The sequence below is a fragment of the Boleophthalmus pectinirostris genome, unplaced genomic scaffold (assembly GCF_026225935.1).
Source record: "Boleophthalmus pectinirostris isolate CB_2022bp ecotype Guang Dong unplaced genomic scaffold, ASM2622593v1 HiC_scaffold_15, whole genome shotgun sequence".
Classification (NCBI taxonomy): domain Eukaryota; kingdom Metazoa; phylum Chordata; class Actinopteri; order Gobiiformes; family Gobiidae; genus Boleophthalmus; species Boleophthalmus pectinirostris.
The window spans coordinates 10,149,951-10,165,462 of NW_026571070.1; the positions used below are offsets into that span (position 1 = coordinate 10,149,951).

Consider the following 15,512-nt stretch of genomic DNA (forward strand, 5'->3'; position numbering starts at 1 on the left):
AAGCAGAAATAGTCGGCAAAGTAGTCGCCAGGTCATTGTATAACGTAAAAACTGTAAATTATCGTCAAACTGGTTAACAGAATTTGAGTACCATTTTTTCCCAGTTTTGTCGACCAAGATTTTTGTGAGGAAGGAATTAATCTCCTGCCCCAGATTAAGGCCTGGTCTCAAATAAAAGCCTGGTCTCTTAAGTGATTGAGACAAATAAAATAAACACCCCGGATATTATTTGGTATTTTACGGTAAATTCTAAAACTTGATCATGTACGAGCGACGATAAGTAAAACAATAATGATCCTTCTTTAGTTTTGTTGGCTGGGCTGCCTTGAAAACATGGCTGACTCCATCTGTACACACACGATGTATTTAAAGGGGCTTCAAACTGACGTGACACAAAATGCTAAAGGCTAAAGTTCAAAGGTCGAGGTCGGGCGACGCGTGGTGATCGGTGGCGGTTGACGGTGACACTGAAGACGTCTTACTCTAAAAAAATAAAGTTGGAACTCGAAAGTCTGTCTCTCCGTAGTTCAGATGGATAAGAGGAAGTGGTCCTGCTCCGGCGGCTTCCGGACCCACGTGCCTAAACCAGAGTCCTGGAGCGAGCGGATCCACTGCTGCTTCACCGCCTGGTACTGACGCGCCGCCAACTTCGCCTCGCTGTACAAGAGCGGACCGTCCGCCGAACCGCAGAGCTGCAGGCCCAGCTGAAGACAGAGGGAGGAGAGAGGGAGGAGAGAGGAGAGAGAGAGAGAGAGAGAGAGAGGAGAGAGGGAGGAGAGAGGCAGAGAGAGAAGATTTTGAGGGAGAAGAAGAGAGAGAGGAGAGAGAGGAGAGAGAGGGAGGAGAGGAGAGGGAGGAGAGAGAGGAGGAGGGAGGGAGAAAGAGGAGGAGAGAGGAGGAGAGAGAGAGAGAGGAGAGAGAGAGAGAGGAGAGAGGAGAGAGGAGGAGAGAGAGAGGAGGAGAGAGGAGGAGAGAGAGAGAGGGAGAGGAGGAGGAGGAGAGAGGAGAGAGAGGAGAGAGAGAAAGAGGAGAGGAGAGAGGAGGAGGAGGAGAGAGAGAGGAGGAGAGAGAGAGAGGAGAGAGAGGAGGAGAGGAGAGTAGAGAGAGAGGAGAGAGAGAGAGAGAGAGAGGAGGAGGAGAGGAGGAGAGGAGAGAGAGGAGAGAGGAGAGGAGAGAGAGGAGAGGGAGGAAGAGGAAGAGGAGAGAGAGAGAGGAGGAGAGAGGAGGAGGAGAGAGGAGAGGAGGAGGAGAGAGAGGAGAGAGAGAGGAGGAGGAGAGGAGAGAGAGGAGAGAGAGGAGGAGGAGAGAGAGAGAGAGGAGAGAGGAGAGGAGGAGAGAGAGGAGGGAGGAGAGAGGAGGAGAGAGAGAGGGAGGAGGAGGAGAGGAGGAGAGAGAGGAGAGAGAGAGAGGAGAGAGGGAGGAGAGAGAGGGAGAGAGAGGAGAGGAGGAGGAAGAGAGAGGAGAGAGGAGAGAGGGAAGAGAAGGCGGGGAGAAAGGGAGGAGAGAAGAAAAAGAGAGAGAGAGGGAGGAAGGAAAGGGGAGGGAGGGAGAGAGAGGCAGAGAGAGAAGGAGAGATGTAGAGAGAAAGGGAGAAAGAGAAAGGTTATTCATTTGAAATAGTCATAAATAATAATAATAGTACTAATAATAATAAAAAAAAAACATATTTACATGGTTTTTCAAAGACACTTTGCAAGAAAATTATCAAAAAAAAAAAAAAAAAAGGAGATCTGAGGCACTCCCATATGCTTTGCTCTTATTTTATTTCATGTCAAACTTGCGTCTTCATCAGGGCCTCAGATTGAGTAAGTTATTTGCCCGATTATTATTCCACTTCAGCAGTGATCCAGCTCTAACTACATCTATTTCTTGGCAGACCTGGAGTTGTGTTTTGTTTCATTTGCACATGTTTTAGTAAGTCTGTCTACATCTCCAAAGCTCAAAATGCTCTGTTCCACCTCGTGATGTCACGAAGCTGTAGTTTTCAAGTTAACAGCTTCGTTTTACCTTTAGTTCAGTAGAGATGGGAAGTTCCAGGACTGAAATAATCCAAATGATTCTAGTGAAGGTGTGTGGAGTTTAAAAACCAGTGGCGAACTGAGGACCTGGACCTGGACCTTCACTAGGACCAACTGCTGACTATCATGACATCATTTATTAAAAACAAAACTAAATGAAGCAAATCACACGTTCGCTTTCTTCATATATTTGTTTAATAATCATTAACAACTGTTCGACGTCTACAGATGGACAGATGGCTTGACGCTGCAGTCACACTTATATTTGCTGTCTAAGGGTATTCATGAAGGTCCGGAGATGTCGTGATATGATCCCACCCAAAACTCAGTGAAATATGATTGGCTAAGACAGCTGTCAATCTCAAATTCATCCCCACATTGACTCGAACCGCACAGGTCTTCGTTCCAGCCACCGAAGGCCTTGCAGGTCTTTCTTTAGTTCAGTGCTACAGGGGGAGTCACTGATTTACCCAGATACCATTGGAAGAAAAAGTGTGATTGGTCCATTTCCATTCCATTATATTATGTCAGGGGTGTCAAACTCATTTTGGTCTGGGGGCCGTATCCAACCGACTATGATCAGAAAACTCACCTCATATAAACCCCAAAAATAACAATAAGTTCAAATATTTGTGCAGAGAAACACAAATCTATTACAGAAATCTTTTTTAATTGATGAACTCTTTCTTTTACAAAATATTATAATATTATGAACAACCTGAAACTTTAAGAAAAATGCAATTTCAACACAAAGCCTTAACATGAACTTGTTTAACATTAACTTGTATAAATAGGAATAAGTACATTTTTCTTGGAAAATCCTGCACTCGGGTCCACTTTTCTCATGTTGGACATTTTTCTGATGAGGGTGTCACGGTCAACAGTCAAAACGATCGTCCTTTAAGAGCGTTTGGAAAGAGACAAGTCTTCATTTGTGCTCTGGTGGGAGGGCCACGTACAGAGACGCTGGAGACGCTGCTGTGATAAACACCACAGAAAATTAACAATATTTTAATAGAAAATATAATTAAAATATTTTAGTAGAAAATCAGCAGAGGGCCAGATTAAAGGTCTTGGAGGGCCGGATCTGGCCCCTGGGCCGCATGTTTGACACCTGTGTATTATGTCTTTGTTTCCCAAGAAATATTAGTCCAAGATCTAGAAATTATTACTAGTGTTGTCTTTATTACTCACAGAAAAAAAAATATATAGAAAAAATATATTAGTAGTACAAAAATTAATTCAATATGTTTTCTTGGGCTAAAAACACATTCTAACATAGATCAGAAAACAGTGTAATATGGGCCCTTTAAACTGGAAGACTGGACTATTGTGGGTGTTTCTTAGGTAAATGGGGGGAACCGAAACACCAAAAAGAAGCCCACGAAGACACAGGGAGAACATTCAAACTCCCCGTGTACTGGGTGTGAAGCAGGTCTGCCCGCGCTGTCACTCTCTTTCTAACCGAGAGCATATTTGTCTTTATTGCTCCCATCAACCGCACTGTACCTACGGATGGAATTGGGGTAATTTCGAGCGAGAGACGGAAGTAAAAAGAGAAAGAATAGCAAAACAGAGCGAATGAGGCAGCACAAATGTGTTTGGGTGGAGCTCGGGCGGAGGAGAGGAGAGGGGGATGAGGGGGAGGAGGGGTTCAAACAGCTGGGTAATCTCCCCCATTTAAATTTCACAAGCAATTGAACATCGCACTGCTCTCCCCGCATTCCTATTGTCACCGAGGAAGACAATGGAGATAGACGGAGAGACAAGACGGAGAGAGAGAAGAGAGAGGGAGGGAGAGAGAGAGAGAGAGAGACAGAGAGAGAGAGGAAGGGAGAGAAAAGGAAGGGGAAAGAGAGACAAATGGAGAGAGAGAGAGAGAGGGAGTGAGAGGGCGGGAGGAGGAGAAGATGGAGTGATAGAGGGAGAGAGAGTAAGAGAAGAAAAGAGACAGAGGGTTTGGTGAGGAGAGAGAGAATGATGGAAAGAGAGACAAAGGGAGACAGAGAAAGAGAGAGAGGGGAGAGAGAGAGAGAAGGGAGGGATGGAGAGAAAGAGGTAGAGGAAAGAGAGAGAGAAAGGGAGGAGAGGAGAGGAAGGGGGAGAGATAGAAAGAGATTGCAGTGGGGAGAGAGAGAATGATGGAAAGAGAGACAAAGGGAGACAGAGAAAGAGAGAGAAGGGAGGGATGGAGAGAAAGAGGTAGAGGAAAGAGAGAGAGGAGAGGAAGGGGGAGAGATAGAAATAGATTGCAGTGGGGAGAGAGAGAATTATGGAAAGGGAGGGAGGAAGAGAAGAGAGAGAGAGGGGAGAGAGGGAGAGGAGAGGAGAGTGAAGAGAGGAGAGGGAGAGAGGAGAGGGGGAAGGACAGAGAGAAAGAGAGAAGAGAGAGAGAGGAAGGGAGGAGAGGAGAGGGAGAGATAGACAGAGTGAGAGAAAGAGATTGCAGTGAGAGAGAGAATGATGGAAAGGGAGAGAGGAAGAGAGGAGAGAGGGAGGAGAGAGAGAGGGAGAGAGAGGGAGAGAGAGAGAGAGAGAAGAAGAGAGGAAAGAGAAAAGATTGCAGTGGAGAGAGAGAGAATTATGGAAAGGGAGAGAGGAAGAGAGGAGAGACAGAGGGAGGGAGAAAAAGAGGGAGGGGGAGAGAGACGAAGAGAGAGATAAAGGGGAGAGAAAGGGAAGGGGAAAGAGAGACAAATGGAGAGAGAGAGAGAGAGAGGGAGTGAGAGGGCGGGAGGAGAGAGAAGATGGAGTGATAGAGGGAGAGAGAGTAAGAGAAGAAAAGAGACAGAGGGTTTGGTGAGGAGAGAGAGAATGATGGAAAGAGAGACAAAGGGAGACAGAGAAAGAGAGAGAAGGGAGGAGAGGAGAGGAGAAAGAGGTAGAGGAAAAGAGAGAGAAAAAGGAGGAGAGAGAGGGAGGAGAGATAGAAATAAGATTGCAGTGGGAGAGAGAGAATTATGGAAAGGGAGAGAGGAGAGAGAGAGAGAGAGAGAGAGAGAGAGAAAAGTGAAGGAGGGAGGGAGAGAGGAGAGGGGGAAGGACAGAGAGAAAGAGAGAAGAGAGAGAGAGGAAGGGAGGAGAGGAGAGGGAGAGATAGACAGAGTGAGAGAAAGAGATTGCAGTGAGAGAGAGAATAATGGAAAGGGAGAGAGGAAGAGAGGAGAGAGGGAGGGAGAGGAGGGAGGGATGGAAAGAGAGGGAGAGAGAGAGAAGGAGAGAGAGAGGGAGTAAGAGAGAGAAAGAGAAAGATTGCAGTGGGGAGAGAGAGAATTATGGAAAGGGAGAGAGGAAGAGAGGAGAGACAGAGGGAGGGAGAAAAAGAGGGAGGGAGAGAGAGATGAGAGAGAAAGGGAAGGGGAAAGAGAGAGACAAAGAGAGCGAGAGAGTAAGAGAGGGAAAGAGAAAGAGAGTTTGGTGAAGAGAGAGAGAATGATGGAAAGAGAGACAAAGGGAGACAGAGAGAGAGAGAGAGAGAGAAAGGGAGAAGAAGATGATGCAGGGATAGAGAGAGAGTAAGAGAGAGCGAGGGAAAGAGAAAGAGAGGGGGTGAAGAGAGAGAGAGAATGATGAAAGAGAGAGAAACAGTGAAAGAGAGGGGTACAGAAAGCATGTGATGGGGAGAGAAAGAATGATGTAAAGAGAGAAACAAAGGGAGAGAGGGAGAGGGAGGAGAGGAAGAGAGGAGAGAGAGAGGGACGGAGAGAGAGAGGGGAGAGAGAGAGAGAGAGAGAGAGAGAGAAAAGAAAGGAGAAGAAGATGGAGGGATAGAGAGAGAGAGTAAGAGAGAGAGTAAGAGAGAGAAAGAGAATGAGAGGCGGGTGAGGAAAGCGGGAGAAAGAGAGAGAGAGCAAGAGAGAGGAGAAGACAGACAGATAAAGATGGGGATAAAGGGGAAGAGAGGAGGAGAGAGATAAATGGAGGGAGGGTGAGAGAGATTCAGAGAAAGAGGGAACGTGAGAGAGGGCAGAGAGTGGGACAGAGTGAACTTAAAGAGAGCGAAAGTGAGAAAGTTGGAGAGAACAGAAAGGGGAGGGAGAGGGAAGGAGAGAGAGAGACAGAGAGGATATGAGAGAGAGAGAGAGAGAGAGAGGACAGAAAGTAAGGAGAAATAAGCAAGAGACAGAGAATCAGAGAGTGATGGGTGAGTAGAGGGGAGAGAGAAGGAGGAAGAGAGAGTGAGTTAAAGATAGAGAGTGCGAGGGACGAGATGGAGGAGGGGAAGGAGAGAAGGAGAGAGAGAGAGAGACAGAAATAAACAAAAGAGATATAGAGAGAGGGAGAAAGAGAGACAGAGAAAAAGCTGAAGTTTCTTTTGTAGATTAAGTGGAGTGGTGGAGCGTGGCCCTTATATAACCCACAGAGGAAAGAGGGAGGAGGAGAGAGAGAGAGAGAAAGAGAGAGAGGAGGGGAACTCTGAACCTCCAAATAATTCTGCTTTATGTTTCATTAACACATTACAGCTCCATTTCGCCTCACACAGTCTGAGAAAAACCGTGAGGGTTAAAGAGGAGCGGCCAGAGCAGATGTTACACAAATATCAACAAATCAGACTCAAACACAAAGACAACGCACTGGTGTGTCTATGATTAAAACGAGGTACCTGACATTAGTCTTACAAATGAGTCAGTTTTGCTTTTTTAAATTTAATTGCAGCTCTGTCGGCACTTAATAGCAAAACTACGCAGTGTTTAATGTTTAATGAAAACTGCTAGAAACAAGTGAGATTAGGAAGTAGGAAGTTTACACTGAAACAAATCTGTGTATCACCGTATCGGAACACGTCGTTTCTGTGTTCGTAAGTCTTCCCTGTCCACACAGCTTTGAGCACATTTGTTTACATTTTACAGAAACAAAACTTAAAACCACATGGCTCAAAAAATGGCTCGCTATTGTGTCGCTGGATCCAGTTCAGCTTCTGTCGGAGTAAAGGACACGACTCAGTGGAATATGAGTGTTCTTTCTGTGACAGACGGGTGTTCTGCTGATGGTGAGTCTGTTCTGTGTTTCTATCGTGTTGGAGATGGTTCATGTTAAACTTTTCAGAGATTATACGTCTGCAGGTTGTACGCACAGATCGTATATATGAATGTGTATGAATTTACAGTTTTACAAAAAAAAAAGATATAAAGCTGCATCCTGTCATTTCTGGGACCATTTTGATGTTAAGCTCACTGTCTAAGTTGGGTTAGGAAACACTTAACTGATGGCAGAAGATATATTCTAGCCTCTTACTTCGCGGTGCTTAGACCTACATCAGAGTATCAGCGTTTTCAGGCGTCCACACGGTGTCTGATCAGATCCGTACTCAGAAGAATTCGTAGGAGCTGACGGCACCAGATCGTTCCGTCTCTGGAGCCGTTTTTCAATCAGATTAGTGTGAACGAACACTGCATGCACAATGAAAACAACTCGAATACGTACTAGTGTGGACAGGGCCTAGGATAAGTTCAGCTTGGGATAAGTGTTTCACATTTTCTAACTTAGAATAACATCTTCATAAACTATACCTCTATTTCCAATTAAGTATTTAGGTTTTGGAACTCCCTTTGGTGTCAGAAATGGAAATTAACAATGGGAAAGTAAACACCTTACCCTTGTGAATGCCATGTGTCAAAAAGCGTAAGATGATGGTTTACGAGCTTAAAAACTGCACGAGAAAAGTACGCAGTTTTACCTATGACGCATCAAAACTGGCAAAATGTAAACAGAGCATTTTTTAGTGCTCAGAGAAAACAACTCTGGACTAACGGATGAAACAAAACACAACTTCAGGTCATTTATAACATTGGTAAAAACTCAAAAAAGTCCTTTAAATATCTACTTTCAAATTTTTCGGTTTGGTAACAGAGCGATACAGTTCTTTATTTGTCTTGATAGTCAAACCTGCGCGTCTCACCTTGCGTTGCAGTCGGCTCCAGCGCGTGAACATGGCGTGTTTGCAGAGCCGTGATGGCGTCCCTGAGTCTCTCCTCCGCCCGGTCCACGTGTCCACCACCTCCAGCTGCAGGTCCCCCTCGCTCCAGTTCACCCCCACACACGAGGCCTTCCCCTGGGGCTGCGACTCGGCACTGCTCAGGCCTGCGGGAGGAGAGAGAGAAAACACAGGCACTTTATATGACACATTGTTTTGAGGAAAAGAGGTAAAGAAATTGGTGAACTAAACGTGATAAACAGGAGTAACTGATTTGTACTTTTAAAGACTTCTCATATAAAGTACTGGCTCTAAACATTCAAGGGATAGCATGGGATTTGATCAAATTAAGCCAGAATAGAAAATTGGTAAGAGCATGACATGTCAAACTCAGGCCTGGGGACAAAATTTAGTCCGCAATATAATTATCTTTGGCCCGCGAGATCATATCAAATATGTATTAGAGCTGACCCGCCGGCTACAGACAATATTTATTTAAAATTTTGTTATTATTTTATATTTTGCTTGTTCTGGATTCAGTGTTCAAGCAAAACTATTATTAAACATTTATTTTAATAAGAAAAAATTTAACATTACATATCTTGAAAGAAGAGAAAATATGCAGATGTTGTTGAAATTTTTCAATAAATATTTAGTCTGGCCCACGACTTAGTCCCAGTTTTTAATTTTGGCCTCTGTGAATTTGAGTTAGAGCTTTGATTTTCAGCCAGTATTTTAATAAATTTTTATTTGGAGTTTGTGCGAAGAGAGAAACAATAATCACATACATCCTACATATACACTGCAAACAACAGAAAAGCACGTTTCTTGAAAAGAAGTGGGAAGAAGAAAAAAAATTATATTAACCCACACTTATTCATTCATTACAAAGTTTATAAAGTAATAAAAAATATATATATATCTGGTTGCTGTACATTGATGACGAAACTTTACAAATATTTACATATAGCTAAATAAATTACACTGAGTATTGAGGTATTGCCAGGGATGCTTTGGAAAAGAAATCCAATTTGAGTTAACGATTTCACGAAGTTATTTCACTACCAAGGACCACACCACAACAAGGGAATAGAATATAGATGTTTATAGACAATGGACGTATGTGATGATTGGGAGGAGACTCAGGATGCCCAAGCCGATTCAGGACCCTCCCTCCTTTGTAGATGATGTTTTTGGGCTGAAAGATGAACAAGAAAAACGAGGTGGGAGAGAGGAGGTCGAGAGAACAGAGACAGACGGTGTTGTCGGGATAGTCCTGTATAAATAGGAGTAATTGAAGGTGTGGTTGAGGTTCGCTGTGGTTCGCTGGAGAGAATAAGAAGAAGGTTGAGGCGTGGTCCTGCTCCTGAATCTCACTTTGTCATATTAACTCCACTTTTTAGTATTATAATTTGGCATTTTGGAGTGTTCAGAGTAAATTTCTAAAGCGGAACAAGACAAAAAAATGACCACTGTAGCCAAATCCCTACTGCCAGACATGATTCACACTTTTACTGATGGATTTATTTTGCTCAGATTGGTGTCATTTGATAATGTTTAAGTGGATGGTGAGCTACAGCACATTCTCAGCAGCAAAAGTGCACCATGATTCAAAAAAAGATTAAAAAACACTGGGTTGGAGTGGAATTTGACAAATAGTTTAGCTATAGGAGTCACTCATGGTCCAGAGTGGATGTTTTGGCCTGACCACCCAAATAAAACCCACCGAGATAAAGAAACAGTCCAAACAGGGACGCTTTAAATCCAGGAATTGAACCGAGAACCTTCTTGTTGTGAGGTGATTGCATAAACGCACAGCCACTACAAGCCCATCCAGAAATATAACTGTATTTCATTACAAATACACTTGGCCGCAGTCTTCTGATGTGAGGAATAAATTGTGTACTGTCCCTTTAAGAATTTACCAGTTTTAACTAAAGCCTAAAAGTCGACAACAACAAAAAAAAAAAAATCTTGTCGAAAATACTCAGAATGCAAACCCCGCTCACGAGGATCAGAGCTGGAATTTGCATCTGTGTGTCTCCCCTTTAAAACTGCAGCTTTTGTCGTTTCATTTAACCTTCCTTCACCCTCTCTTTCTCTCTCTTTCACTTTCTCTTTCTCTCTGGGGCAAACCGTATATAAAGTTCTGCTGTGTTGCAAAAAGCAGAGTTAACCTAGAATCAAAATATACTGATGTTTACGAAGCTTTGAGAGCTTAGGAGAATTTACAATGACTTTATACCACAGTGAAATACTTACATGAGCAAAAAAAAAAAGCACTGATCAACCAGGATTCAAAGACAAAGTTAAACCTGGAAGCTATAGTCAGATTTCCTGCAAAATCCAGCTTGTGTTTGGGGAAGACTGGCAAAAATGTGGCTGCCTTTTTATGCGATTGGCCTCTCAAAACACCATGAATAACACAATTACTTGAGTAACAGGGATGGGACAAGATTTCGTGCCACAAAATCTCACAAAATTGCCTCAAGATTGTACACACAAGAGAAAAATGACCTTGTGAGATGTTTTTTCCACATATTTTTACATTTGCCTTGGATAAAAAGGTTCACTTTGCTGAGTAACTCCTCTTGAGAAGCTGTAATACCAAAAAAAAAAAAAAAAAAAAGCAGTGCTACAGTGACACCAAAACTGTAAAATTAAACACATAAGAAATTGTGAATCCAAAATTGGGAGCTGAATGGAACCGTTTATTTATTAAAACTGTATCAAAATCTCGTCTAGTCTTATTCTCGTGAGCCGAATCTCGTGACAACTTTTCGAATAAACTGTACGTCTATGAGTAGTTTATTACTTCATCTTGAGTAATATATAAAACAAAAGTATATATATAAGTAAAGTTATAATTGTTTGTCTACTCTAACTGGTTTTGGCTCTTTCATCACATTACAGCATCCATAAGTGGCTGAAGCGTCTTGCCCAAGGGTACAACAACAGTGTGCAGTGTCACCAACCAATACCATTTGTACTAGTGCCCTAAAATTACATTGCACGATTCATGGAAAAGTATGTAAAACAATATATTACCTAACTATTTGGAGATTATTATTATGTCAAGATTCAGAGTTTTGCTTAAATAATGAAACAAGACACTTTCTTTTGCCCTCCCACTCATCCTATTGGTCAGTCTGTGTCATGCTCCGAGTGAGTGACAAGTGGCTTCAACCAATCACAGTGAAGAGTGAACTGAACACTCACATACCCATTTCTTTGGACGACAGAACTCGGGAGAACTCAAAGGAGACCGAGCGAGGATCTGAGACAGAATTCAAGATGGTTGTACCCATTGTTACTTTTAAGAATGAACTGTTTTCATTGTGTTTGGACACTTTGGTGGTTTAAATCAGTGGTCCCCAACCTTTTTTGCACCATGGAGAGGTTTTATATTAGACAATATTTCTCGAACAGGCAGGGGATTGGGGAGGGAGGGGGATTTGAGGAGCACGGTTAAGTCCTGACTAAATCCTGTTTTAGTCCTAATTTTTGACCTGTTTTAGTCCTGCTTTTAGACCTGTTTTAGACCTGGCAAAATTCTGTTTTAGTCCTGTTTATTCCTAATTTTAGACCTGCTTTTAGACCTGTTTTAGACCTGTTTTAGTCCTGATTTAGACCTGGCAAAATCCTGTTTTAGTCCTGTTTATTCCTAATTACCTCCACCAAGGAGGTTATGTTTTTGCCGGCGTTTGTCTGTTTGTTTGTTTGTTTGTTTGTTTGTTTGTTTGTCTGTTAGCAACATAACTCAAAAAGTTATGGACCGATTTTGATGAAATTTTCAGGATTTGTTGGAAATGTGAAAAGGAAGAAATGATTTCATTTTGGGGGTGATCCGGAAGAAATCCTGGATTCTGGATCACTTTGAAATTTGAGTTAACATTGTGGTAAATGGGGCCAAAAATTTTGTTTCTCAATATCTCGGTTAATTATTGACCAAACCCCATGAAATTTGACTCAGGGATGGACAATGGGATACTTCATATTCCAACTTCCAATATTCTTTCATATTCCAAAGGCTGATCCGGATCTGATCCAGAAGACTGATTTTATCGCAATTTATATAAAAAATGGTGGTAGTCCTTGGCGGAGGTCTGCGCTCTCTGAGTGCTTTTCTAGTTTTAGACCTGTTTTTAGACATTGTATACTGTAGTCCTGGTTTAGACCTGGTTAGACCTGGTATAGTCCTAGTTTAGACCCGGTTTAATTCTGGTTTAGTGGCACAGCTCGCATGGCGTACGGGAGGGGGGGTGGTCCGCGCGACATACGGGAGGGGGGTTCGCACTTTGGCAGCTCGGTACCAAACAACCCTGGTGCTGGACCCCTGGTTTAAATGAGAATTTCAGTCACTCGTTTCACTACAATACTTTACTGCGTCCTTATCACTGCCTGTGGGTTTGGTAGTCATTGTTGTGGTGAGGCCAATATTGAACAAATACGTGTTTAAAATGGGTATTACTAAACATCCCTTGGGGTTGCTAACAAAAGATAAACAAAATCAATAGCAGCTTTCCGGTTGGCATCCACATTTTTCTCCAACTCGAAACATAATGAAACAGTTGAAGTGTGGACGTGACCATAGACCATATATATGAGTGGACATAGCTGCCAAATAGGAAGTTCGCCAGGAGGATCTTCCGGCTCCTTCTGACTCTGGCTCCAATTGACATACATTAGGATCTTGTCGTTCCTCTCTCTGAAATTGCTGCTGTGAACCTCGTCATTTTGGTCTTAAAATGTTCGTATTAAGCTGCTGTGTATGATCCTGAATTATTTTTTGCGATTTTGTCCGTCAAAAAAATCCTATTCATAACATAGAACCTGGCGAGCCTCATTTGAGCGGCACTGAACACTACGGGTGACGTCACACTCGCATAGTCCACTTCTTTTATACAGTCTAAAGATGTGACGTAATCTCCGAGATCCGAGTGGGAGACGGATGAAGTGCTCATTTTGAAACCACAATGTTGATAAAAATATTAAATAAAAGCAGTTTCATTGCATTTTTGTTCAGTATTACCATGTGTCTTATTCTGATATAAAGGGTCGTTTTTTTTTTTCAGTATCATTACTTCTTCAAATGAGTATACTAGTTCTGGTATCGACAGTGTTGGGGAGTAACAGATTACATGTACCAGAGTTACGTAATCAGAGTACTAATTATGAGTAACTGTATTCAGTTACAGTTACTGTTTCAGTGAGTGGTAATTGGATTACAGTTACTTTGTTGGAATAAATGGATTACACGGCGGTATTTTCCTGTTTTCATATTTTGGGCTAAACCAGGACTAAAAACAGGACTAAACCAGGACTAAAACCAGGACTAAAACCAGGACTAAAACCAGGACTAAAACTAAACCAGGACTAAACTAAAACCAGGACTAAAAACCAGGAACTAAACCAGGACTAAAAACCAGAAAACTAAACCAGGACTAAAACCAGGACTAAAACAGGACTAAAACCAGAAAAACTAAACCAGGACTAAAACCAGGACTAAACTAAAAGGACTAAACCAGACTAAACCAGGACTAAAACCAGAACTAAACCAGGACTAAACCAGGAAAACCAGAACTAAACAGGACTAAAACCAGGACTAAACCAGGACTAAAACCAGAACTAAACCAGGACTAAATAAACCAGGACTAAAAACAGGACTAAAACCAGAACTAAACCAGGACTAAATCAGGACTAAAAGCAGGACTAAACCAGGACAAAACCAGAACTAAACCAGGACAAAACCAGAAAAACTAAACCAGGACTAAAACCAAGAACTAAACCAAGGACTAAAAACAAAAGGACTAAACCAGGACTAAAACCAGAACTAAAACCCAGGACTAAAACCAGAACTAAACCAGGACTAAAACCAGGAACTAAACCAGGACAAAACCAGAACTAAACCAGGACTAAACCAGGACTAAACTAAACCAGGACTAAACCAGGACTAAAACCAGAACTAAACCAGGACTAAATCAGGACTAAAAGCAGGACTAAACCAGGACAAAACCAGAACTAAACCAGGACTAAACCAGGACTAAACCAGAACTAAACCAGGACTAAACCAAGACAAAAAAACACTACTAAAACCAGGACAATATCAAGTAATCCAAAGTATTCAGATTACGTTACTCACTTTAAGTAATTTAATGGATTACGTTACAAACTACATTTTGGGGTCTGTAATCTGTAATCTGTAGGGGATTACATTTTTAAAGTCACCTTCTTCCCAACACTGTGTATCGAGTAGATATTGAATCTTTGTCAAAATCAGAAAAATCCTCGGCTATTTCTTCTAATATAAAACTACTCTCATTCAAATATTGTGACCTGGGCTCTAAAAAAAACCCTGATATTAATTTTTTACCATATCACCATCTTTATTATAAAATCTACACATTCCCGCCCCATTGTCTGTTTCCTTGTGTAATTACAGCAGGGGCCTGTAGATCTCTCTCATCTCCTGCTTTTGTCAGACATGTTCTTGCCTTTCTTTTCAGCTCGATCTCCCCTCAGTCTTTTCTACAGCTCCCAGCACCAGACGTGAATTGCCCTGGCGCCAACAATCCTCCTTATTACTCCACTCTTTTGTTCAAACCTACATTTACGAACAAAAAAACTGCCCGACGGAGCTACTCTCGCCTTATTTCACCGCTTCGACGCTCTGTTTCTGTAATAGGCCGTTTGATTTCTCTGTCACTGAAGACTTGATCAATTTCTCTGGTGGAAAATTGTGGGCGGGAGGTTTTCTGATCTCATAACTGTACAATAAACCGATACACACAGAGCGATAGGTGTTTCATTATAGGCAGTGATATGTTTGTGGTTATTGCTTTCCTTGGAATATTCCACAGTATGGCATTAAACTTCTCGCATTTATTCATTTATTGTGTATTTAGACTAAAATATACTGCGAAAAACATGTATTCTAATAGTTAACAGGCCTGCTTCTCCACAGAACTAACCTGTAAATTGTATTGTAACTTGGCGTCGCCTGCTTGTCTCCATGGAGATACATAGAGTAACTTTAATACCAATCTGTGGAACATTCCAAGTTAGTATAATTATGTAGTTTCTTGGACCTTATATGTAAACATCCAAACAAAACAAAGTAAAATGTTCTGTTTTTTATTTTAATCGATTTCTTTGGTATTTAAGACTAGTACGGAGCCCGTCTGATGACATGCACGAAAAAAAAAGAAAAAACCTAAATCGTGGCCTCAAGTTACTATTTCGTTCACACAATATGTAATTCGTTCCCACATTTTAGCAATGCAAATCTTAGAACACGTCCTGTTTTGGTTCGTGTAACATTCTTTCTTTGGAATTTCAATTAAGAACGAAATATAGTGAAATGGAAAAACAGTTTGTTATGTCATTATTCCGTTTTAGTGTGAAACAAAAAAGCTAATTTCAACCTCTATTTCCAATATTTAATTTAAAGTTTAAAGTCTCGTATAGTAGAGTATTTTAAGTTTGATATTTTATTCTCTCTGGTTTATTTGCCCCGGACGTTCTGCTGCTCAAACATGGATCTATGATAAAAAAATATTTTTAATATACTTCTGTGCTAA

The 15,512-nt window shown here is 41.8% G+C and overlaps 1 protein-coding gene across 1 annotated transcript in view; it reads right to left on the reverse strand.

Moving 5' to 3' along the window:
* Positions 1-527: 527 nt before the first annotated feature.
* adarb2 (adenosine deaminase RNA specific B2 (inactive)) overlaps positions 528-15,512 on the reverse strand; it is a gene marked incomplete at its 5' end in the record, with an annotated part of 216,538 nt that continues 201,553 nt past the window's right edge. The window contains 2 exons of the mRNA XM_055151248.1: positions 528-704; positions 7,918-8,099. Coding sequence (XP_055007223.1) covers positions 528-704; positions 7,918-8,099 — 359 coding nt within the window. The remainder of the gene's footprint in view (positions 705-7,917; positions 8,100-15,512) is intronic.